The sequence below is a fragment of the Corvus hawaiiensis genome, chromosome 4 (genome assembly GCF_020740725.1).
Source record: "Corvus hawaiiensis isolate bCorHaw1 chromosome 4, bCorHaw1.pri.cur, whole genome shotgun sequence".
NCBI lineage: Eukaryota > Metazoa > Chordata > Aves > Passeriformes > Corvidae > Corvus > Corvus hawaiiensis.
The window spans coordinates 2,811,945-2,835,243 of record NC_063216.1 but is presented as its reverse complement, the minus strand read 5'-3'; the positions used below and the strand labels follow the sequence as shown (position 1 = coordinate 2,835,243).

Here is a 23,299-nt window from a genome sequence, read left to right as displayed (position 1 = left end):
AGTCCCTTTATGTTCCACCAGAACAAAAAGACATTTTTGGTGCTCACATTTGAATGCACAGAACTGAAGCCCTTACCATTACCACTGAAGAAAAAGGCTTACATTACACAGTGAAACCTCCTGAAAGGCAAAAGCAACACATTCCATCCCACAGCTGTTCAATCCTGGTCTGTATTTACTGTAGCAGAGTATATATACACCTATATATATACACACACTGTTATATTTAAATTGCTCTGTGGTGTATATAACAATATATACATTTGGTATTTATATTTAATTGATCTTCATATATAAAAGTACATATACTTTTTAAACTTATATTGGCAGTCAGTGGAGGACCTCCCTGTGCTGTTAAAGAAAAACTATAAAATCATAAACAGTAATTTTTCTGAACAGCTCACTGCTTAAGACAGTGACTTAAATATGCCTAAAACATGCATAGTTTGAAACAGCAAGGCAGTGTAAAACAAAACATTTTTATACTTCGAGTTCCCCCTTATTTTTCTCTCTGATCTTGCTTTGCTCCATCAGATTTACTGTAGGAAACATCTAGTCTACTGCACCAGGTCCCAGCATCAGAAGTGACCACAGTGAGCAAACCAAGAGAGCAGGCAAAGGCAGAGAGCTGCTCCTGTGGATGTCTCACTCAGCCCTCACATCCCCACACCACTGAATTGCCAAAGATCCTGTCAGAGCTGAGTCAAACCCGGGCTCATGGATGCAGAGCAAGGGGCAATGAGTGCCCGTTTACATCCCTGATGGATCAGGATCAGAAAAGGACTCTGCATTATAAGTTCACACCTTCTCCACACATAGACCCCCCCCACAAGACTTTCACAAGCAAATTAAATTCTCATGGTTTTGCCTTTAAAACAAACCATTATTTCCCAAAGATGGACATAGAGCTGTTTGAGGAGGCAGAACATCACCTGCCAGAATGCAGCAGCACTGCCCTCCTGCAGACTGGAACTCACCACATCTTCCTGGGGGACTGAAATTCCAATACATAAAGGGCCTCTGAGAAGGTGAATGGGGGATGAACTCTCTAACAAAAATATAGCTTTTAAGAAAAAGTGAAATATTTCATTTCTGAAACTGCCTTTTGATCATTATAACCTTTGGTTTTAACCACTCTGGTGTCTCCTGCCAAGTGTGGTTTACTGATGACACATCATCATGGCACCAGGAATGGACTTGTTGATAAGTTAAATAATGGGACTACTTTCAGACCATTTTTATAGCTGAAAATTCTCATGGCATAAAAGAGTCATCATACAGTTATTTCACTGTGGAAAACTGTTATTTTTCTTAGAATAACTTTGAACTCTGTAACTTTTTGGGAAGGGGGTTGTTTTTCAAATAAAACCCGGCTTCCTTTCTTCCCCAAAAAACTCAGCTTGTATTAGCTGGAATGATACCAAATCCACAAAGATATGTATTCAGACAGATTGTAAATTTAGCTAGAGCATTTATATGTTACTAAATCCAAACAAAGATCTAAAGCAAGATGCAAAATATCACACACACAAAAAAAAAAATCTCCAAAAGATATGGACTGGGATTTTTAAAGCTGAGCAAGGGACTCAGCCACACAAGTTCGAAAGAAATTGATTAATTATGTGGTTGATAATCTTGGTTTATATGCCAAGTTAAATCCTGATATAACTTCATTGTCTTCAGTGGAGTTGCACTGCAAATGTAGTTGACAGATAGTCATGATTCTTCTCCAAGAATAACTTCTAAGGCAGAAGTTTTAAACATGAGTGAATGAAAGTCCTGTGCCAAGTTCTACCCTAATTTATACCCTGTACAAAACAGCTGACTTGGAAGCGAGGGTGTCAGGAAAGGCAGAAGGAGACAGGAGTCTGTTCTTGCTTCTCTGGGACGTTACATCAGTTCCCTTCAGGGATGGTCATGTCTCCGAAAAGCACAGCGGGAATCCACAGAGCAGTTTGGTGGAGATTCTTTCCTTCCAAGCCTGCAAGCTCTTCTATTTCACAAGCAGTAAGTGTCCAGGGAAGAGCCTGGACTAGTCTCAGTGGAGGGCCATGAAATTCACTCCTATTAACTACTGTATCAGACTCTTGGCTGCTTCAAAATGAATTTGAGGATAAGCACTGGAAATGGCCATTTTAATATGAATATTGGAATTAGTCACTTACTGTAATCAGAAAATAATGTGTTTCAGACAGTCTCAGCCTCAATGTCATTTTGAATCAAAACCCAGCATTTGGATTGGTTTTTTTTCAGTCTCTTGGCCTATTTTTGGCTCATTATTAGCATTAGAGTTAAGCATGTCTAAGTAAAACTGACTGGTCAAACAGTACACACAGCTTTGCTCAGGTGAGAGGGAATTAATGCCCATCTCAACTCATCTTTTATGCAACATTACTAAGGCCGTGGGGGAATTCAATTGCTTTGCCCAAAGCATCATTTAAGCCAGCAGCAGAAATCTGACTGCTACAGCTCTAAGTGTGGTGAATTGCTGATGTCCTCGCTCCTGATTCTTCTGCTGGCAGAGTTATTTTACAGAAAAGTGATGTCATCTGGCAGTGAGTGAGCTCAACATAAACAGTGTGGCTCCACAGTAATACCCCTGCTCTGGGGGATCATTGCTGGGGCAGGAGGCACAAGCCAGCAAGTTGGTCTCCAGACTGACAGCCCAAGCACTTGGATGCCCTTCCCAGCTCTTCCCTCATCGTCTATTTTCAGTCAGATCAGGCAGCAAAGTCACATACATTGTTTTAATATTCAGCTGGATGTCAGAGGCCCATCTGCTAAGCACCCCTAATGAGGCAAAAGTGAAGACATTTCCCGTCCAGCATAGTCTGCAATACTTGTAAACAGAACAGACTCTGGATCAAGAGCATCTCACGTTCCCCATCTGTGCAATGCAGCTAGCTGCTAATCTTGAACCTCATAAAAATGTGTGGAAGTGAAAAGCTTTTAGGATGGGCTGTGACCACTGCCATGAAAGAGAGCAGAAGTATTTTGGAGGAATTGGCTGGGTCAGAAGCAGGGTGGCTGAGCAGAGCCAGCCTTGGAGGAGCAGCAGTTCTGCCCAGCCCCAAGAGCACGTGGCTCTGAAGCTGATAGTTCCCCACTCACTGGGGTTGTGCTAAGGGGGTATTTTCTTCCCTTCACTGGGTCCAAAGAAAAGTAAAATACTTACAAAAATGCTTTATTGGCAGCAGTGCCTAGCAAGTGGCTCACTGTGCTTTCTGTGCTCCCCACTGAGATCTGCCAGCAGAGAGACTAATTGCCATCTGACTCTGTGCATGGCAGCCACCTCCCACCCTTCCTTTCTTTAGCTCAGCTCCCTCCTAAACATGTAATTATTTATGGATCTGCATGTGCTGGAGGTAAATACAGCCTAGCTTTCCCCTTCTCACCAGAGCTTACACCTGTGATCTCTTAATTCCTCCCCTCTGCAGCACTGCACACCTGAACCATTTTATCCTGTGTACATAACCGTGGGTTTCTCCTCCCAGGCTCATCTCAGTAGCTCCAGTCCAGTTCTACTTTTACTTCTTGTGGCTTGTCACCTTTGGGCACCTCCAAAATCAGCTCTTCTCCCTCTTTTCCTTCAAAGCTGCTGCTCTCCATTACCTGTCTTAGACATGCTTGACAGACTTCTAGTCCCCTCCATTATTTCTACTCTCCTCTCCAGCAATTTCCATCTACAGCTACAAGGTTATCATAACTAAGTGGACCATGTTTAAGTATATATATAGTTGGACAGGTTCTTCTGCCTTTTCTCTCTCTTCATTAGCTTCTCCAGGTCCAGGCACAGGCTCAGGCACTTCCACAGGTGGCCCACCACTGCTTCCCCTTCACAGTATGGCTGTCAAAGAGGAAAGCATTTTTTAAAGCTGTCCTTGACTAAGAAGATGGTAAGAGCAATTAGAGAAGAATCATGACCAAACTTTCAAAACAACGAGATGCTTGAACTATTCCAGCTAAGATAAAAGGTGCAAAAAAAAGTCCTGGTGCAACATCACCGTGGATGGAAAATAAGCTATAAAGAGGTCATCTTCTTTTGGTGTGACATTCAGGTTAAGGGCCATGACTTGAAGAGTTACTTTGACTAAGAACTGCCACATCTACCGGAGGAACAAGGACAGCATTTCAGCAAATCCTAAGCAAAGACATCAAAAGTAGAATTTCCTAAGGAAAATAGAAACTTAAAATAATAGCAACTTCAAATTGCTTCTTGTGTGGTGATCTCATTTCCTTAGGATCAGCTTCTTATTACCCCTCCAAGTATAAGGCCTAGTTAATCTTCTTAAAACTAATATTCTGATTGTCTGATTAAGCAAATCTTAATTCGTTGGATTTATTCTGCAGGCTGTTGCCTAATCCTCCTGTTGGGCATAGAATTCTGGGATGTAGGGCATTCTCCTGGCTTCAGTTTTGAAAAGGATCAGAACACCTTTTCCTGTCCACCTGCAACCAAAAGAAGAATGGAACAATTGTATAGGTCTGATGGCAAGGGAAACTTTTCCTGTAGCTGTAGTTGCTGCACTCATAGCTAGTGCAGTGATATCTCTGGCTTCATTTGCAGAAAGGGTTTTGGATGGTTTGCAGTGGTAAATGATTCATTTACATCACTGGAAATTCAAAGTGCTGCTTAGTTTTAAATTCAAGAATAATCAAAGCCTGTGTAAGTTGTTTTTAAAGGGTTTAGAGGGATAGAAAAAAATTAAATACAAGAACATGAATAGCAAGATCTTCACCTATAAGCTGAAACTAAGAACTACCTGTCCAGTGCTCCAAAATCTAACCTTTTTTTTTCTATTTCTGCAGATTGATTAATAGCATGTGTGGACCATTGCTTTAAAATATTTTATCTGTTTGCTTCAAGTAGGCAAAACATGGAAGTTAAACTGTTATGAGGAAGGCATGCCAAAATAGAGAAGGCAGCTATTTAGCCAATTATTTCTGCCTTACAAGGTTTACAATCCGAAAGCAAGTCTTCAAGTGTAAAATTGTTTTGAACAACCCTCATTTTGAAGTGTCAAAGCTGGTTCCAAAACTGCCAACTCTTTTTCCACTGGTTATGGGAAACCTGAAGCATCCAAAGTAGCGGCTTTAATGTTGCAACAAGTTCTGCTTTGGTTTGGTTTTTGTTTTGCTTTGTTGCCCCCCTCCAAAAGTGTGAAGTGGGCCACACACACTGACTTCTGCTCGCAGTTCAGGGGAGCTGCTACACGTCCACTCACATAGAAAACTTTGCTGGGAAAGCTTTGAAAAACCTGCTGAGTTGATGTCTTGTCCTTCTCACCCGAAATCTCTTTGTCCCTCCAGCTCTCGTCGTGCGCTTCCTGACCAAGAGGTTCATCTGGGAATACGACCCGACGCTAGGTAGGTTATTGTGTCCTGGAAGCTCGTTGTGGAATGGCACAGCTGAAGCAATGGAAATCACAGAGTTAAAATTCCAAGCCTCAGTCAGCCTTGAAATTTGCTGTGAAAAGCTTCTCTATGGTCATTTAAAGCTGGAACAAGTTGTTACCTAAGATGGCAGAACAGAGAAGCAGTAACACTCAGACAAAAGCTGAGATATTGGATGAGGCACATTTCTGCCTATTCAGAAATCCATGGGAATTTTGCCATTGAAATCAATTGCTTTAGTATTTCGCTCTTCAAGTTGTTTAGTGTGAGATCAGTTTTCTGCTTTTGAATAACCCAAACATCTTCTGCTAGAGAGTAAGGTGACTGGGGTACAGATCTTAAAAATTCATGGCCAAAAAAAGGTAGGTTTTTACAGTCAGTCTACCTAGATTTAGGTAATTTTTTTGTCCTCACTTTCAAACATACATTGTCTCTCATTTTTTGGGTGATCGGATAGGGGCACCAATCATGTAAAGGGCATCCACATGTCCCTTCCACTGCTCCCACTAAGTTCTGTTGGGTCTGGCACTTTCAAGGAGCTGGCTCAGATATCTCAAAAAACCTGTCAAAGAGTTGCCCTGAATTAGAGGCTTCACTTAAAATTTCTGCCAAGGTCACATTTCTTAGTATTTCTTAAAATAGCATCTATTTAAATGCTCTGCACCAGAGCAAATCCAGGCCAAGAAGTCCAAGACAGGGCATTCACTTCTTAGAACCTCAGGACTAAGTGATTCACACACAAAGGGCTGGAAAGTTCCCTCTTCTCCAACAATGTGTTCCTCTCTCCTTCCTAATATTTCTTTGCAGGCTCCAACCCAGACCATACAGTTAAATATCAATTTCTTTATTAATGTTCTTTCCTTAAAAAATCTCGTTAAGGAAATAGAAAATGCCATAAACTTGCGTAGCAGAAATGAAGTTTGATGTATTCTGTTACAGACCCCAGACAGCCCCTTGAAAAAAGCAGAGTATCCAGGATCATACTAGGTATTTTTGTTTGGCAAAGTACAGCAGTGACAGATGCTTAAAACTCCCACCTTGGGAAAATAAATCTCAGCACAACCTGAACTCAACTGCATTCTTTAATCTGCTACTATCAGTATATTCCTCAGTGAATTATATGTCACCTGCCTTGTGCTGCAGAGTGGAATGTTCAGTAGAATGTTGTATTAGTATTATTAGTGTTAGTACTTCACGTTTCTATCACTAGTACATCATTTTAAGAACGTGACAAGAAGTGTGTACAGTCTTCTCTATCAGTGTAGTCCAAGTTCATCAATTTCTTCCAGGGACACTGCATGCAAAAGCATCCTTTTTGCCTTGTTTAAGCACACAAATGAAGTTGTTACAAGCTACAAGGTTTATTATTTTTTGCCCCATTATGCCCCAAAAATTATTATTATTATTTGCCCCATGCCCTTTTTGCTATACAAGACTTGACATTTGTTTCTGTTTTACAAATGAATGCAATTGCAAATTACCGTGCCCCTCAGGAATCTAATTGTCTTCTCTTTGCAGCTTTCGTGCAGGCAACAGTCTTATCTCAATAAACTGAAAATTGAATCTCTTCTGACTTACTGAGTTCTACATCCCCATTCAGTTTAGGGAATAATAGCTTAAATTGTGTATTGCAGTCACTGTGATGCTCAGCACTCCAGGTTGCTCTGAGGAAAAGGTTTGAGAAATTCAAAAACTAATAAACTCTTGGCAATAAATTCTTTCTTAATCACAGCAATCTCTGGCGGAAGCTGCTCACCAGAGTTTGTTTTGTAAGGTATTATTTTGTCAAACTACAGATCACAAAGAAGGTTCTGAAGTGTTAGAGGTGAAAAATTATTTTGGAATCGTAACCACTATCCAAGCCTTCAGAGATCAATCAGAAAGGAACTGTACCTTGAAAAGCTTTGAAAACAGTGCCTGAAAACCTGCCTTTTCTCTCTTTAGCATGGTCATCCTGCAGTGATTTGGGGTCCAATTATGTGTAAACATCTGAATTCACTGAAAGTTTTAGCAGAATAGATTCATTTCTTCTTAGCAGTCATGGACTGGCAGTTATGTGGAAAGAGGGATATCTACATGCTCAATCAATATAAAAAATTAAAGCTGTGTCAGTGAGAATCATTTCCTCTACAGGGAGAAATAAGCTGCTTTGTCAAGTTGTTCTAAAAGGACAGGAGTAAAACAGATGCAAACCATCCAGCTACTAAGCAACGGGAGGTTTTGCCAAAAATCACTGGGGCTGTGACAAAAACGTCAAATTTATAGTTTATTTCTTATGTCAAGTTTTCAACCACCCATTAGCCCTCTGATGCAAGCAATCCCCAGATAATTCCTATTTTTAGGAAAGCTTTCACCAAGCTGTTCAAGGCCTGATGGAAATTCAACATTAACCTAAACTAAGCATCATATTAAAAAAAAACCCCAAACCCTATTCCTCTTTTTATTCAAGGGTGGCACATTTTAACTGGAAGGGAAAAAACACACCTTATAAATATTCTTTACTATTCTAACCTGCCAGCAGAAAATGAAGGGCCACATTTTTAGCAGCACCTGGATAGAATGCTGTACCTCCAGGAGCCAAATTACCAACCACAAAGTAACATTTTCTGGCAGGAGGAACGTCACTGAACCCTGCAAGCTTTGGAAAACAGAGCTGCTGCTGAAGTCAGGGCTTTGCAGCTCGGCCACTTCAGTGCAGCGATGTTGGATCTGTGCAAATACTGCTAGGACAGCTGCATCTTCACAAAAATGCATCTCACTCTGCTTTTTATTTAACTGTTCTCAGCCAAAGGGCAACAACCACAGCAAAGGTCATTTTCTGGGGAGTGTTAATCATCAGCCTTGACTTGTCCGGTATTTCTGTTTGACTGGCAAGTCATTGTCACCATCTTGGCATGGGGTTTTTGATTGCTTTTCCAAAAGGTGATGAATTCCTCAAGGTAGATTCCTACCTGGCATTATCAAGGTGAATGGGTTTCCACATCCATCTTCATTTACAGTAAATTGTAGCTATCTCACATTTTCAACAGAATTAGACAGAAGAGTTCTATGTAGAAATGGGCTGGAACTGCACATTTTTAAAAATACAAGCAGTTGTATTCTAAAATATCAAATACATGAAGAATTCAGCATTAAACTAGTCTTCTTTAGCTCATTAAATATGTACTGAGAAAGGGGATTGGGTTCCCACATGTATTCCACCAAAATTCATTAATGTTTACATGTTCTTAAATAGAACACAACTTTAAAAACATCTAAGCAAGCTCCATGTGATGTTAGAAGGCCTCAAAATGTTTGTCCTGGTTAGGGCACCACTTAAGCCACACTCTTGTCATGAATGTGGGACTCCTGTGGACCTCAGTGGCCCCAGGGCTTGACACTATAATTTTCAAGGCTGCTGGGAATAGCTGCTCTCCCCAGTCCCAGCAAACTGCAGTAAGAGTCTGCATCTCAGCAATTCCAACTAGGAGCTACTGGCAGTGCCCAGAATTTAGTGCCTTCACCTCAGCTCAGAGTTGGAGAGATGTTGTGGTTCACTGTGATATTTAATTGATTTTAAAATTGGAGATGCTGAATCAGAGTAATCAAGGGAACTGCTAAAAGGCAAAAAAAAAAAGAGGAGGAAGCTTGAAGAGCCATCACAGCAGTAGGCAGACAGAGGGCCTGCAGAGTACTTCAAGCATAGCAGCAAATTTCCTACCTCCATAAGCCATGAGATGCAGGGAGAATCTCCTGGATCAAATGATGAAAGAAGAAAATTCATCATTGCTACGGTTGAGCGCTTTTAAAAGTAATTTCACAGCATTTCTCTGAGAGCACATTTGTTGTTCCACCAAAACGGGAACAATTTGCAAGAAAAAATGGGGGGATTATGAACTCTGTTTTGTCATTTGTTCTGGATTAACATTTTTATATATAGTTGGGAGAATCAGGGGGTTCTTGAGGCTCAAGGACTAAACCATCAGTTTTTGCTATGTAGGAAAAAGCCCCAAACAACTAAAACTCGTGGTGAATGCAGGAGATAGGCTCCTCTGTTCTTTTCTTGTTCCTGTACCTGGTTTGTTACCTGCAATCTCTCTGCCTCTGTGTCTCACCTACAAAATCCTTCATCTTACAGAAGGACTGTAAATCCTTTGAGTATCTGATACTCAGATTTAAGACATGTATCAAAGGCACACAGAAACAGCAAGCAAAGACTGGATTTGAAACAAAAATCTACTTACAACTTATCAGCAGACAAGGAGATAATTTCTCACAGTGCCCCTAGATTCTTTCTCTGGCTGTTCGCACACTTCATACAACTTTGCTGATCCTCTGAAAAGAAAACTCTCTCTGAACATGTAATCAGTAGAACAGGGCATGACAGGCTGGCCTGTGTGTGAAGGCAGAGAGAGACAGAAAGCCAAGGGGTTTATTTAATTCAAACAGGATAGAGAGAAGACTTTTCACTACTTTAAAGGAGTAGAGGTAACCGTAAGAAATAGGGGTCTTCAGAAAAATTAGAATTTTGCCAGGCCTACTAGATTAGTAGTGACATTTTTGAAGAGTGTTTCTTCCAACTATATCCCAATTTCTTTACAGGTTTTTGTTCACTCTTTTTTCTCCTGGGAGAATTAAAAACTTGAACAGTGTCTATAAAGTCCTATCCAATGCAACACACAGGCAGGCCATAAGAGACCCTCAAACATGGGTAAAATGTGTAGGTGTCAGGAAAGCAAGAAAGATATGAGATAAAATTGTACAAGTTGCTTGAAGGAAGGAGACAGAAACCTCTCTTAGAGCCCTGAATTCTCCCACAGAAGAAAACTGAATCTCCTACAGACGAGCTCAAGACTTGCAAATTTCACCACTGTGGCAAGAACAGCAGAAACAGCTTTGTGAAGGTATTTACACTGGCAAGAAGGCTTTTCCCACTGGAAAACGTCTTGCAAGGATGATTATTTTTACATTAGAAGGGTAGTTTTGCTTACATCTGTAGCTGGGGGGTTCTGTTAGCAAAATAGTATCATTCAGGAATCACAAGGAGAGTTTGCAGATCCCATACATGACGTAAATAATATGGCAGAACTAGCAAGTGATGCTGGCCTGAGTTTGTTTTCTGCACTGGACAAATACAGGTCTGTATGAACAACATTAACAACAGAGCAAAGTAGGAGTATATCCAAACCAGCTTTCATCAAAATGGTTGAGACCCAGAAACAGCTTAGCTGTGGGAATCAAGACCTCACTTGGAGCATTTAGTATTATTTATTATATATAATTCATCCTAGCAAGAGAAGATGCAAGAACCATCTTTTTGGAATAGCTTTGTGCCATTGAAGCCATGATAAAGAGCTCCAGTTCAAATACAGTTCTCTACGATTGTCTTTGCTGTCTGATTTATTCAGCTAACACATTGTCTGGACAGCTGGAATACCATCTGAATACAAACTCCTGATCCCTGGGATTGCCTTCCCTGCTGCGGATCCCAAGTTAAAGAAACACATCTTTGTGTGTTGGATTTCCAGTTTTCTTGTGGCTTACGCAGCAAGTTTATCTTAACACTCCTGAAGGTTTAACTGCCTGTGTCTAGCACGAAAATCCTACAGCAGCACAGCTGAGAGAGAAACTGCCCAGACAGCAAACAGAGCTTTTAACAGAGCAGCCCATAGTAAAATAAGTGTTTATAAATCATTAACTGATGGCCTCTTCAGCCCTTGGGTGTAAAGGTTGACAGCACTAGAAGCTAGGCAGCCTCCCCTCCCAGCCCTCTCCTCTTCCTGCTGCACAACAGGATAGTGCAGTCTGCACAGTGCTCATGATGAAAAAGAACCATTTTCTATAGGCAGAAAAAGAGGAGAGAGTTCTGCCATCATCTTGCAGAACTTTGCCTCCTGCATATTTCGTCTGAACACCCGTGTTGACAACTGCAGCTTATCCAAGCACAGGCTGGGAATAACACATGTGGTCCTGAGTGGGCCCTCAGCCAGAGTGAGGTGTGATGGTAAGCAACCTTTTGGGGCTGGGAGGAATGGCTGCCAGCCTGTGCTTCAGAGACTACCATGACAAATGTGTAGACACTTCATAAATCACTGGGAAGCAGCCTTATTCTCCAGCCAGACTCCAGCTATTCATATCCTCAATTTTTATTGACAAAATTACTCATTCCTTTGCCTCGGTGCTTAAGGGATTCAGTCCTCAGCAGTCTAGGTTGTGCCTTCCTATGCTTCATCCCATGTTTATATTTCTCCTACATCAAAACAGTAGAAACATTATTTAACTTGATATACATTTAATATGTTGCATCATTTTTACCATGCTCTTCAGTGGGAGGAATTTATACTGAATCTATTACAGCAATGAGCCATGAAAGTATTCCCAAGTTCTCTGAGGTGTTTCTAAGGAAATGGACTCATATGGCCTTAAGCACCTTAAAACACCAACTCTGGCTTCTAAAATTCTCAACAAAGGCTTGAAATGATGAAATTGTAATTGAGAGCAGCAACAGAAGATGCTTTCAATAACATGGGAAGCAGTTATCTGAAAATGTGGTTTGTTTTCTTTCATATGAGTCTTGGGATGAAGATATTCCTGATGCCAGTAATAAAAACACTGCTTTTTTTACAGTAGCTCAACAGACAGCAAAACCCAGGAATGGCAGTGGCTGTTCTTGCTATAGCTACAGCTGCAAAATATTTTGCCCCTACTTTTGTTGCTCATCATATTCTGAAATGTTTTCCAGATGAGCAGAGTTTTCCAGTGCTTGCCTCTGCACCTTCAGGAGAAAAGGCTTTTGTTTTACTTGTTTTAGGGTGAGAAAAGTCTCACTGGTTAGTTCTCATTTATATTGTCAGAAATAAGGTGAAACTCAGCTTCACCAACAAAGACTTCTTGCTGCAATCAGACAAAAAGGCATAGCAAAATACGATTTATTTAGACTTAAATTTATCAGGGACATAATTCCTACCAAGAACCAACGTCCCTTCCAAGTGTTGGGGAGAAAATTAAATAAAAAAAACAAACAAAAAACCCCCAAAAAACCAGCAAACCAAAACAACCAACAGCTGTTTAAACCTTTAAGCTTACTCCCTACTTGTTAGCACTGCTCTGGCTTTATTGGTTTGGTTTTAGCATGCTTTGATGAATTCAGTTCCCAGGTACCTGCCCACGTTTTCTTTGCCTATCCCAGTAAAAGTTGAATGAAGACAGAACCTATAGGAAAGGAAAAGCAACACACCACTTCACTTCTCAAAAGAAACCCATTCTTCACATGCAGCAGAAAAATCATGTTTGCGTGCAGCAGAAGGTAACAAATAAAGACATTTTGCATTATTTTTAGAGTCCTCTTCAAGAAAACTATTCTACAATTTCTGTTTGGAGGCCAAAATGTTGTTTATTGAAAATATCAACACATGAAGAAAAAATGTTTTTCTGTAGACTAGTTTTTAATCACTCATGTGTTCTTCCTAATAAGAGGAAATTCTAAGGATGCAACAGATCCTCTCATGCCAAGATGAGAACTTTATAGTCTCATGGGGCTATGCAAATACTAGCCATCTGTTACCTTCCCACTTTATTAGAAATAGGAAAACATGATAAAAACCAAACTGCTCACTAAGCCACAACCTAATCAAGCCTCCTTTCTCCTGGATTTGTTCTCCATACTTCACACTGCAGTTAGCTGGGTTTTTTGCATGTGTCCTTGTGCTCCACAGAGCATCCTTTTTTCCCCCATGAGTCCCCACAGCACCTGAAGCTGCTTCTAAGGTCACCTACGAATGGTCTCTGCCCATCTCCATGGACAACCCTGCATCCAGGCTTGTGCAGAGGTTCATGCCTGCTGATGGCCCAAGGGCTGCTCCACCCTGTGCCTTCTTAAGGGTATGAATAGGGCTGCTATGCCTCACCCAGCCTCGATTTATGTAGAACAGAGACCTCTGAGAGCTTCACCTTGTACTGAAAAACAACTAAAAGCAGCTCAACAAGCCAAGGCGCACTCACTGCCTGCAGTGCCTCCCATGTGGCCCCTTTTGTGCTCAGCTTTAACCTGACTGGTTTGGGAACACCTGCAGCAACTCTGATTGCAGCAAACGTAGCCTTGGAGAGGGCAGCCAAAAATGAAGTTAGGAAAGAAACCTGTTTGCACATCACCTTGTGAATTCCAAAAGCAGCATTCACAGCATGTGAAGCAGGCTGGAGACTCTAGACTTGGGTTCAATATCTCTGCAAACAACTCTTCTTTCATACATGTTTGGGTTGAAAGCTGCAGCTTGATATGAGTGTTTGTGTAGCATGGCCTTTGCCCATTAAGAGCACATGACACCTGTGATGAGTGTACAACCTCCTGGAACTTTCCCTTCCCTATTTCCTGACTCTTGGGGCTGCACATGTACAACACAACATTGAAGAGTCCGAGTCAAATTATCAGAGTCACAAAGTTTCCTTTCAGAAACTTCATTTTTACTATTTTTTCTTCTTTTACACATGATAATCATGATGCAATGACCATTCATGGCATGTTGTTTGATGGTATTATCAACACATAACCCAACTTTGCTCATTTGGGGGGCTGTGGTGTTAATGAAAAGAGAGACACGTGAGGTTATGCTGCATTAGCAGTAGAAACATGTTCTAAATACACAAAGGTGGTACTGTGCTTACCATAAAACCACAGGTGGTGGCAAAATAAAAACCCTCCTGCAAGGTAAATAACAGAGGGAACACGTAACAGCCAGATGCAAGCAAGAAAAATAAATTCCGCTGTGCTTTGAGGAGAGCTGGGGTTGAGGAAGGAAGAAGGCAGGAGAGACTTTCTGAGTCAGGAGGATCCATTCAGCTTACAGAGGCTTTGTAAAATGTGAAAAGTTCCTGAAGCAGCAAAGAAATGCAGAGGGGGACAGACTTCACAGAAGGAGAACAGCACCAGGGTTAGTAATAGAAATAGGGGTCTTTTTTCCTCCAGTGGGTTGTCAAAGTCACTGTTCTCAAATGTGATAGCCAGGTACACTCAGATGGGTGCCAAAGATTGCAGGAGTCTAAATGAGTAGTGAGGTAACAACAAAAACACCCCAAACAGAAAACAGGAACCTTTATTCTGTTAACAGAACTAATTATGGGGAGTTTTTGTCCTTTAGATGTACTGCTCCACTGCCATCCAAGAGGACTTTAACCATGACTTAAAAGTTCATGGCTGTTAGCTGAAGTTTTTGGTCTGAAAACTCTGCTGCAGTCATTCCACAAAAGGTCTTTCTCCAGATCTCTTGCATTTCTTGGATCCATCTGGCTGAAAACCACCATGAAACCAAAGTTTCTTAGAGTGTTTTTATGTGTCCTTGTTTTATTAACCTTTCTTGATGAAAAAAAATCAACTGAAATTCTGTATGGAAAGAGAGTTTGTGTCCCTCTGTACCTAAAAGCAAACAAGAGACCAGGCTGTTCCTTAAATTTGGCTGTAAAATGTTGCTCCATCTCAGCTGATTTACCTACTCCTAAATTCAAGAAACACCTCCATGCAAACACTTCATTCTAGAGCTGTGACATATCCCAATAGATATTGCCAGTTCAAAATAAACAGGTATTGAAAACAGCTTTTTACATCACTGCAACTATAACCCAAAAGCTAGAAATTAATTGCCAGATAATAGTTTTCCTCTACAAAATACAGTGTTCTGGAACAAATATATTCAGAAAAACAGGATAGTCCTGGACAAAACAAAGGTTTGAGAGATGACCAGCCAAGTCTTACAGGCCAAAGCTCTGTTAAAAATGCCACAATAAGCACAGTACAAGGATGTGATGTGATGTGGTCAAGCTGTGACTGATTATTTCATCCATGGACAGCCTCTGGATCACGGGCGTCAAAGTTTTCCCTACATAAGTAGGTTTTGTTCCTGTATTTTTTTTTTAATCATACTTCCAGAAGAATAGGGATATCTATAATATACTTATCAACACCAAGAGCCCCCAGGGAAGCTGGTTTATTTTTTTTTCCCCTGCAAAATAATTTTTTCCATAATTTCTCAGCAGCTGTGGTCATTTGAAAGATTTACTCAGTTGCTATTAATGAATTATTGTGGCTCAAAACCAAACCAACTGCTACCATCTCCAACACGATCCTCAGGCCTTTTGACAACTCTAAATATATTTGACATGAACTTTAATTTTTCAAACAATGGAACTATGAGGACCAAGAGTGCTTTGCACAGCAGGAGTGCTGGGGGACTTCAGCTTTATGACCAGGAGCCACTCTGGAATCTGGCATCAGCCACACTCATCATCAGCACCTTTGAGCCTCTTACTGGGAATATGACTGGAAGCACAGCACGCCCCCAGACCAGCAAGAACAGGTCAGATTTACTTATTTATATCGAAGCAGAGCAAATAAATCTATTTCCACAGCACTGCCAGCTTCAGACAAGCCACAGCTCAGTCTGCACAGCAGCTCCCTGACTCTGCTTTGAGGCTGGCAGGTTTGACACCGAGTTTGTGGTGAGCAAAACACAGCTCCATGGTGTTTGTTCCACCTGTGAGGGTTTAGCCACATAGCTATAGAGAGAATATATAGGCAGCACCTGGTGCAAATCACGATCTGAAGTGCAGGAAGTTGCCCAAAATCATCCTGAGAGCCACTGGTAGAGTGTTACACCTTGCTTTTTCTACTTAACTGTGATGACACAGGCTTAAGACTTTCATAGCCTGGATTCATCTGACCAATTTTAGACTTCCAAGTACTTTTAAGGTGCAGTTTGTTCCAGGAGAGAGCTCAGGTAAGCTATATTGCACCAGCACCTATTTTATTTCATCAGCTCTAATAGGAGTCAGGGGTGCTTAGCTGAGACACAGACACCTGTGTTGTCAGTGGTTTCAGTCAGGGGTCCAGCAGTTATCTCAAGCCCTGTAATTACTCTCTGGCTGCATGTCTAAAAAAAGAAGAAAGGAAAAAGGAAAAAAAAAGAAAGAAAAAAAAGGCAGTACCACAAGGAAAATGATACCAATAAATCCCAAAGCAAGGCAGTGTTTTTGTGAAGTACCATGGGATCAGTGTGAGCAGACTGGAACTCGCATCTTCAGGGCTCATAATTTACAAGACAACCAGATTCTTCAGATGTTTCCATTCCCTTGAAGGAGAAGCCATGTCTGTGATTACACCAAAAATGCTTTCAACGTCCAGCTGTTTTACACTCCTCATTAAAATTCACCCAGCTACCACACATTCCAAAGCACAGGAACAGACACACATTTACTAAGATTTATTTACACAAATCCGACCTAAATCGGTGCTACTCATCCAAGATCAGATTCCTTTCCAACATGAGCAGCCAAAGCAAGTTAAACTTGCAACATAAAGCGCCACCAGAGTCCTATTTTGAGAAGTCAAGTATCAGTTAAGATTCATGCTGCTTTTGCACAGTGAGAAAAAGCCTATTCCTCAATATTTATTCTCCCATTTCATAGGGAAGATCTGTATGGCCTACCCCATCCTGCCTCCTAAGGAGGACATTTCACACATACCCTGCAGTCGTGGCTGGGTGAGCCACGTTTCTCAGCTTCTGTGGAAAAATTCTCAGCAGCCACTTGTCATGCAGGGCCAGATGGTTGAAGGCATATAAGCACTGCAAAGCCTTAGCAAGTAAGGAGCTAAAATCACATTGCTTACTCAGAGAGCTCTCTCTTCTCCACAGCACCCTCCCCCAAAGAAGCAAAGCAGAAGTTCCTAAATAACCTCGAGCTTGGAGTACTACACAGGGAATCCCAACTTAGCACTGAACGCTGAAATAACTCACTGAAGGTGCATCACTGCAGCTCTCACACTGAAGGAGTGTTTCTTGCTTTTTCTGCGTTCCCTGAGGGAATTGCTGCACATAGGAGGGTGTGTGGAAGGGACAGATGAGACACACCACCAAGAGACTTTGCTATACCTTACTTTGCTGTGTAGGTGTAGCCTCAAGATCACAAAGGGAGACTCCAACTCCTTCCACAGCCTGGAAATACTAACCAGGAGAGGTATTTACAGCCTTTCAGAAAACCCAGTCTTCATGGCCTGAAACTCTACAGCAAGATTGCTTGCCATCTGCCCAAGTAAATTGACCATTTGTCCTTATTAGAGACAGCTGGGCAATTATAGCAATTAAGGTGGCACAGGGAGGGAGTGGGACATTTTTGGTTTGGGAAGAGACTGTTTGCAGCACTGACAGCATTGAAACCTTCCTGATGATGAAGAGGTACATCGTGAAAACAGGCCTTCACCAAACACGAGCCCTTCCAGAAGTTCAAGTCAAAGAAATGCGTTTCCTAAAAGATATCCTTCTTTCCTATTGAAGAGATTTGTACCAAATGAAAGGCTTGTGTCTCTGACAATGCAAAGCATTCATAGTCACTGGCCAGACTTTTACAGCACACATATTTGCCTTTTGATATAGGACATCTGTGAGCTAGCAGCAGTAATAAATCTGAATGTTAGCACAGATAGTTGTCCATGTTTTAGGTCAAATGCTATCAAATTTAGCTTATCAGCTTATTAAGATAAAACAAGCTCCTTTGTCATTAGTTTTCTGATTAGTTGCCTGGTTCCAGAACCTGGGACTGTAAATAGGTTTATTTTTTCCTATGGCATAGTGTAAATGCTTAATGCCCACTGGTTATCCTTATAAATCATAAACAGGGAAATCACTGCTTGATCCCTTGCTAGAAGAGGGGAATGTGATGATTTCAGCATGTTTAAAACACACATTCCTAAAATACCTAACTGGTCTGTAATTTTTTCACAGTACAAGGCCTGAGCTTAGTGGTTAGGTTCCTTGATCTGCAACCATACTGGTTTTGATCACCAAGCTACGCAGTGACAGCCTGTTGAGCTGGATACTTTGAGAGCTGTGGTATTGTCTTCCATAGGTAGCAGCCTTTCCTAGGAGGAAACATGAAAAATGGGATACAGCTCTGCAGAGCTCTCTGCCACAGCAAACTGTCCTTTGTTGGGTGCAGATTGCAGCATCCACCAGCCTTTTGCTGGTCTAACTCATGGGGAAGAAAAAGTTGTGCCCTGTGGAGAGAGGTAAAAGCGTTGCTGTTGTAAAAAAGAGGACTTGAGTGTCCAGAATGGCTGGAAGAGCTCCAGCAAAGAAAATTTAGTCAAACTGTGTGTCACATCTCAGCTCTTGTGCTGGGAGATCTGTGAGGAAGATTAAAAGAAAAAAAGAGAGAGAAAATTACGTTCTTTTAGTACGTTTCACAATATGTGTTCTTATTTTAGAGTCGACGTACCGTCACCAAGCTACCATTGATGATGAAGTGGTTTCCATGGAGATACTAGACACAGCTGGTCAGGTGTGTGGGTGCATGTGCTGCTACCCAGTTCCTTGGCTCGGGTACGCAGCAGGGGAGGGGAGCGTGGTGGTGGCAGCAGTGCGCCGGGGCCAGGTGTGCTCTGCTCTGGGGACACAGATTTGCTTCTGGGCAGAACCCCCCCATCGTTCCCCCATGCTGGATCCACGCCCTTCTGCAAGGGATGCTGCTTAGAGTTTTCAAATACTGGGAGAACAAACAAGTCAAGGGGCTTACTCTGGTGATGCCTTAGGTTTTAACTTTCATATTTTTCAAATCATGCACTGCCTGGTCTGTAACTCTGGAGTTCCTTGGAGTTCACTTCTGCTCTCTCATGCCAGGTAGACACAACAAAGCCTCTCCAGGCCTGCTCTCCAAGGACACCCAGACTGTCCTAGGCCCAAAGTGTGTAAACCAACAGCTTCAGAAAGGGGGGCAAGCTTGGGGAAATGACATCATTAACTGAAGCTTTAATTGGAGAATTAACCCTGATATGCAAATGAACCAAACTTATCAAAGTGTGAAGAACTTGTGACTCGGGGTCCATCTTGGCAGCAGCCTCTGGCTCCCCAGGGGTACTTTTGAAGGCCCTTCAAATAAATACCTACCTTTATTCCCTTATTCCTGTCTAGTCTGTTTTTTTAGGTGGCCACTTCAGGCATCACTGGGGGTAAAATTATTTTGTTGTCATGCCTTTGATTCAGGGCCGGCCCAGCAGCACGGCATTACTAGGCACAAAGTCACAATCCACTTCTACAGTCAAGTGATGAGGCTTTACAACTTCAGTCAACGATTCTGACTAAAGTGAAGAGCAGATTTGTCATAGTCAGGTCTCCCTTCCTTTTAAAACAGGGCAGGTGCTCGCCCTGCACAGGCCTGTGCAGCTCATGGCACTGGGTGCAGTAGATCTCCTGTGCCACGTGATGAGAAAGGTGATGTGTACAAAGTATAAAGTAAAGCAGATGTACACAGCTTTGGAGGCTTTGGAGGACCAGCACCTCCCTGAAGGCCTGCCATCTTCTTTGTAAATCAAATTCCTAAGGCTGGTGTCTGTCTTTTCCAACAGGAGGATGCCATTCAGAAAGAAGGACACGTGCGATGGGGTGAGGGCTTCGTGCTGGTTTACGACATCACGGACAGAGGCAGCTTCGAGGAAATGCTGCCACTTAAGAACTTGTTGGATGAAGTTAAAAAGCCCAAAAATGTCACCCTGATCCTGGTGGGGAACAAAGCAGACTTGGATCACTCCAGGCAAGTCAGCACAGAGGAAGGTGAAAAGCTGGCCACAGAACTTGCCTGTGCTTTTTACGAGTGCTCTGCTTGCACAGGAGAGGGCAACATCATGGAGGCCTTCTATGAGCTCTGTCGGGAGGTGCGGCGCCGGAAGATGGTCCAGGGCAAGACTCGGAGACGAAGCTCCACCACCCATGTCAAGCAGGCCATTAATAAGATGCTTACCAAAATCAGCAGCTAAAAGAGCTGTCCTAAGCCAGAGAAGCATTTTAGAGCAGTTTAGCTCAGAGTAGGGATGGGGCAAGCAGAGCACGTTTAATGAAAAATGGTCAAAGCTTTGCAATGAAAACAAAAAAAGACAAACACCTTCACTTTTTTGAGTAACACGGAGTTGTACTATTTTCCTGTTTTGAAATGCATTTAGCCACACTGTTTCTGACTAATGTGGGATAAAAAAAACCCAAAACACCAAGAAAAAAAAACCAAACACCAAATGAACTCCAAAGGACTAGACAATTGTGGGGATTGGCAACCAAGAGAGAATCTTCCGCTTCTGTGTGGCTAGCTCCAATCCCCTGCAAGTCAGTAGTGCCTAAACATCATTTCCAGCCAGATTGCTGCTCGGTAGCCATTGGAGAGTAAGATTCAGCCCTCTGAATCAACAGCCATCATCAACAGTCCACCAACAACCATCACAAGCGGTGTTGTCCGGGACTGAATACATGGAGAGGCTGCTGCGTTGTATCAGAAAGTTCACCTGACACCTTCACCAGCTCTAAGTTGGCTCATTGTGTGCTTTCACTCCAAACTGTCCTTCCTTGTTATTTTTGTCAAGTCCATGGGTGTTGATGTTCTTAGCAAGGTATGCAAAAATATAGGAAAGGTCTATTTCCTGGAGTGTTCAGCCAGCTAGACACACATTTCAAGAGAGCTGAAGTTCAGCTGCTCTTCCAGCTCCTCTGAAATGGCAGAATTCTCAAGAAATAATCAGCTAGTCCAGTGGCATTTCAGCATTTCCCCCTCAAAGTGCAGTACTGTGCTTGGGGAAATGGGAGTATACGCGTTGGGAAATCAAACTGAAAAAAAAAGCCCAAAAAAACATATTACTATTGATTTAGCTGTGGGTAGTTTTTAGCTTTTGTTAATTTTTTGTTTTGGTCTTTTTTTCGATTCACGTAGTTCCTCTTAGTCTATCTTATACTGAAGAAGAACTGAATCCTTGGGAAGGCAAGTATTTAAAGTCTAAGCCCAAATGTAAATCAGATCTGAATGGCCTCTACCATATCAAAAGACCATAATTTTCAGCTGTTTAAACTTCCAGATGCTGCTTGGAGCACTCTGGGGCTTAAAGCAGCACAGGTTTTTTGTGACTGTTACCCCGCACATTGACATGAAAGTGCATTTTATCAGATTTTGGTGCCTGGGATAAAAGGTGTCCAGTTTTTTCCTTCTCCCTGATCATCTCATTTAAGCCAGTTGCCAAGTTTTGCCTCCTGTCTAGTTGGTTTGTTAACTGCTAAAAGATGCATGAACCGAGATCGGAAGCTTTTCATTCAGATTGTGCTGGTCTCCCTCCAGTGGCGTTGAGTCCCTTTAGGCAGCTCAGACTGTCAACATGTAGAACCACAGCCAGCCACAGGGTCGGGATGACAAATTAGCAGTGTTCTTCTTTGAGGAACAGCCTCCTTGTAGCAACTACTTACAGCTTTATTCTCCACTGCTTTGTATTTCGTGTGGTTATTTGCCTCTGCAAGGAAGTAACTCCAAAAGACTATCAAATGCAAATTGCCACAGATGTAGGAAAGGGAGTAAATCTAGTTGGATAGCACTTTGTACAGTTAGAGGTAGCCATATAGGTGGTGGAACAGGCTGAAGAGGCAGGTATGTGTATCCCTGTGAACAGAGAAAATTTTCAAATTAGGACTTCTAGTGTAAGTATTCACTTAAAGATATTTTACCAAAGTACATTTTTTTTAAACTTTCACTTTTAGCCAACCAGCAAAGAACATCACATTCAGATGTATATTTTATTTGTGCTGTTGTTTGTTTTCTCTGCTTCTGTATTCTAGATGGTAAAAAACTCATGTCACTCTCCTGGCATCAATGTCTATATTTTGGTCCTCATGTTCACGTGTGTTGCTGTACATCAGCTGGACACACTGCAATGGAAACTTCACCGTGTGCTTCTCAGCAGGGGGTTCTTGCAACAGGCCTCTGTGACACACTTGTTCCCATACTATTCATCATATTGTTGACTTTTTAAAAAAAAAAAAAAAAAAACAGAAAAAAATAGAGTTTTTGCCATTTTTAGTCCTGTTAGTAATGTAGAATCAATACAAGTGTAAAAGAGCGAGCTAGTGCCTGTTCACAAACCAGAATTGTTTAGCTGAGGGGCTGAACTTGCAAGCAATGTAGTTACATTAAGAGCCAGAGTGAGCATTTGCAAGCTGAAGCACTAAGGTTCTGTTATCTTTCAAATCAGTGCTGGTGCACTATATCTGAAGTAAACAAAATCCTTACCTGGAACCCCATGGCAACACAGCTGAGTCTTTACTTTGGTATGCTAAGCAATTGATTCATCCCTCTCAGAAAACTTCAACAGTTCTTTATCTGAAAAACCTTTCTTGGGGTTCATGTTGGAGCTGCATTTAAAATATAAAAAGGTTATAAATGAATGACAAGAGAAAATAATTAATCATATTCATGCTAGAAGAGTTGAAAGGAAGGGGAGGCTAAGTTATGACCCTCATACTTTCCAAAAGATTTCCAGCAAATTGTATCTTCTTCTATAACATCTGTATAGACAAATTATAAAATCCTGGTGAAAATAAAATGTTCCACTGTGCAAATATCCCTTGTTACATAAAGAACTTACAACAAAAATAGTAACATTCCTTTGCAAACACTGAATTTGGAAACTGCCAAACAAGATAAACACTTGGGCAAAAAGGAGGCCGCTATTTTGTGACCTTTCCTCCAAAACAAACACAAAGTTCTTCACTTAATTGCTCATTGATTTTTTTTTTTCCCCTAAGCCAGTTCTACTATGGTATATTATAATCTGTTCATACATAGTGTTAAATGCAACTTCATTTACTGTTGCTCACAATTTTGCAACATATTACTGGCTATGTTATAAATCTGTCATATTTCCACAATGTGCAAATCGAGCCCAAAATTGCCCAAGCATTGAAAAGGCCAAGTGCAGCATGAGCCCACATTCAGCAGCCTTTCTGCAGCAGACATCAACAGGTTAAGTTCTGTTTCTCCTGCTGCTGGTTAAGTGTATGTATGTGACACTAACATTAAACTTCTCTCCTCTGCCCACTACCATTTCTGCAGAGAGAGGATGGGAAGGACAATAAACAAAAAT

At 41.6% G+C, this 23,299-nt stretch overlaps 1 protein-coding gene across 4 annotated transcripts in view; it reads left to right on the top strand.

Moving 5' to 3' along the window:
- RERG (RAS like estrogen regulated growth inhibitor) overlaps window positions 1–22,829 on the top strand; it is a 96,576-nt gene extending 73,747 nt beyond the window's left edge. For all 4 annotated transcript variants that reach the window (XM_048301577.1, XM_048301580.1, XM_048301579.1 and 1 more), the window contains exons 3-5: window positions 5,311–5,367; window positions 18,623–18,696; window positions 19,760–22,829. In XM_048301577.1, the coding sequence (XP_048157534.1) occupies window positions 5,311–5,367; window positions 18,623–18,696; window positions 19,760–20,167 (539 nt within the window). In that variant the 3' untranslated portion in view covers window positions 20,168–22,829. The remainder of the gene's footprint in view (window positions 1–5,310; window positions 5,368–18,622; window positions 18,697–19,759) is intronic.
- The last annotated feature ends 470 nt before the right edge of the window (window positions 22,830–23,299 follow it).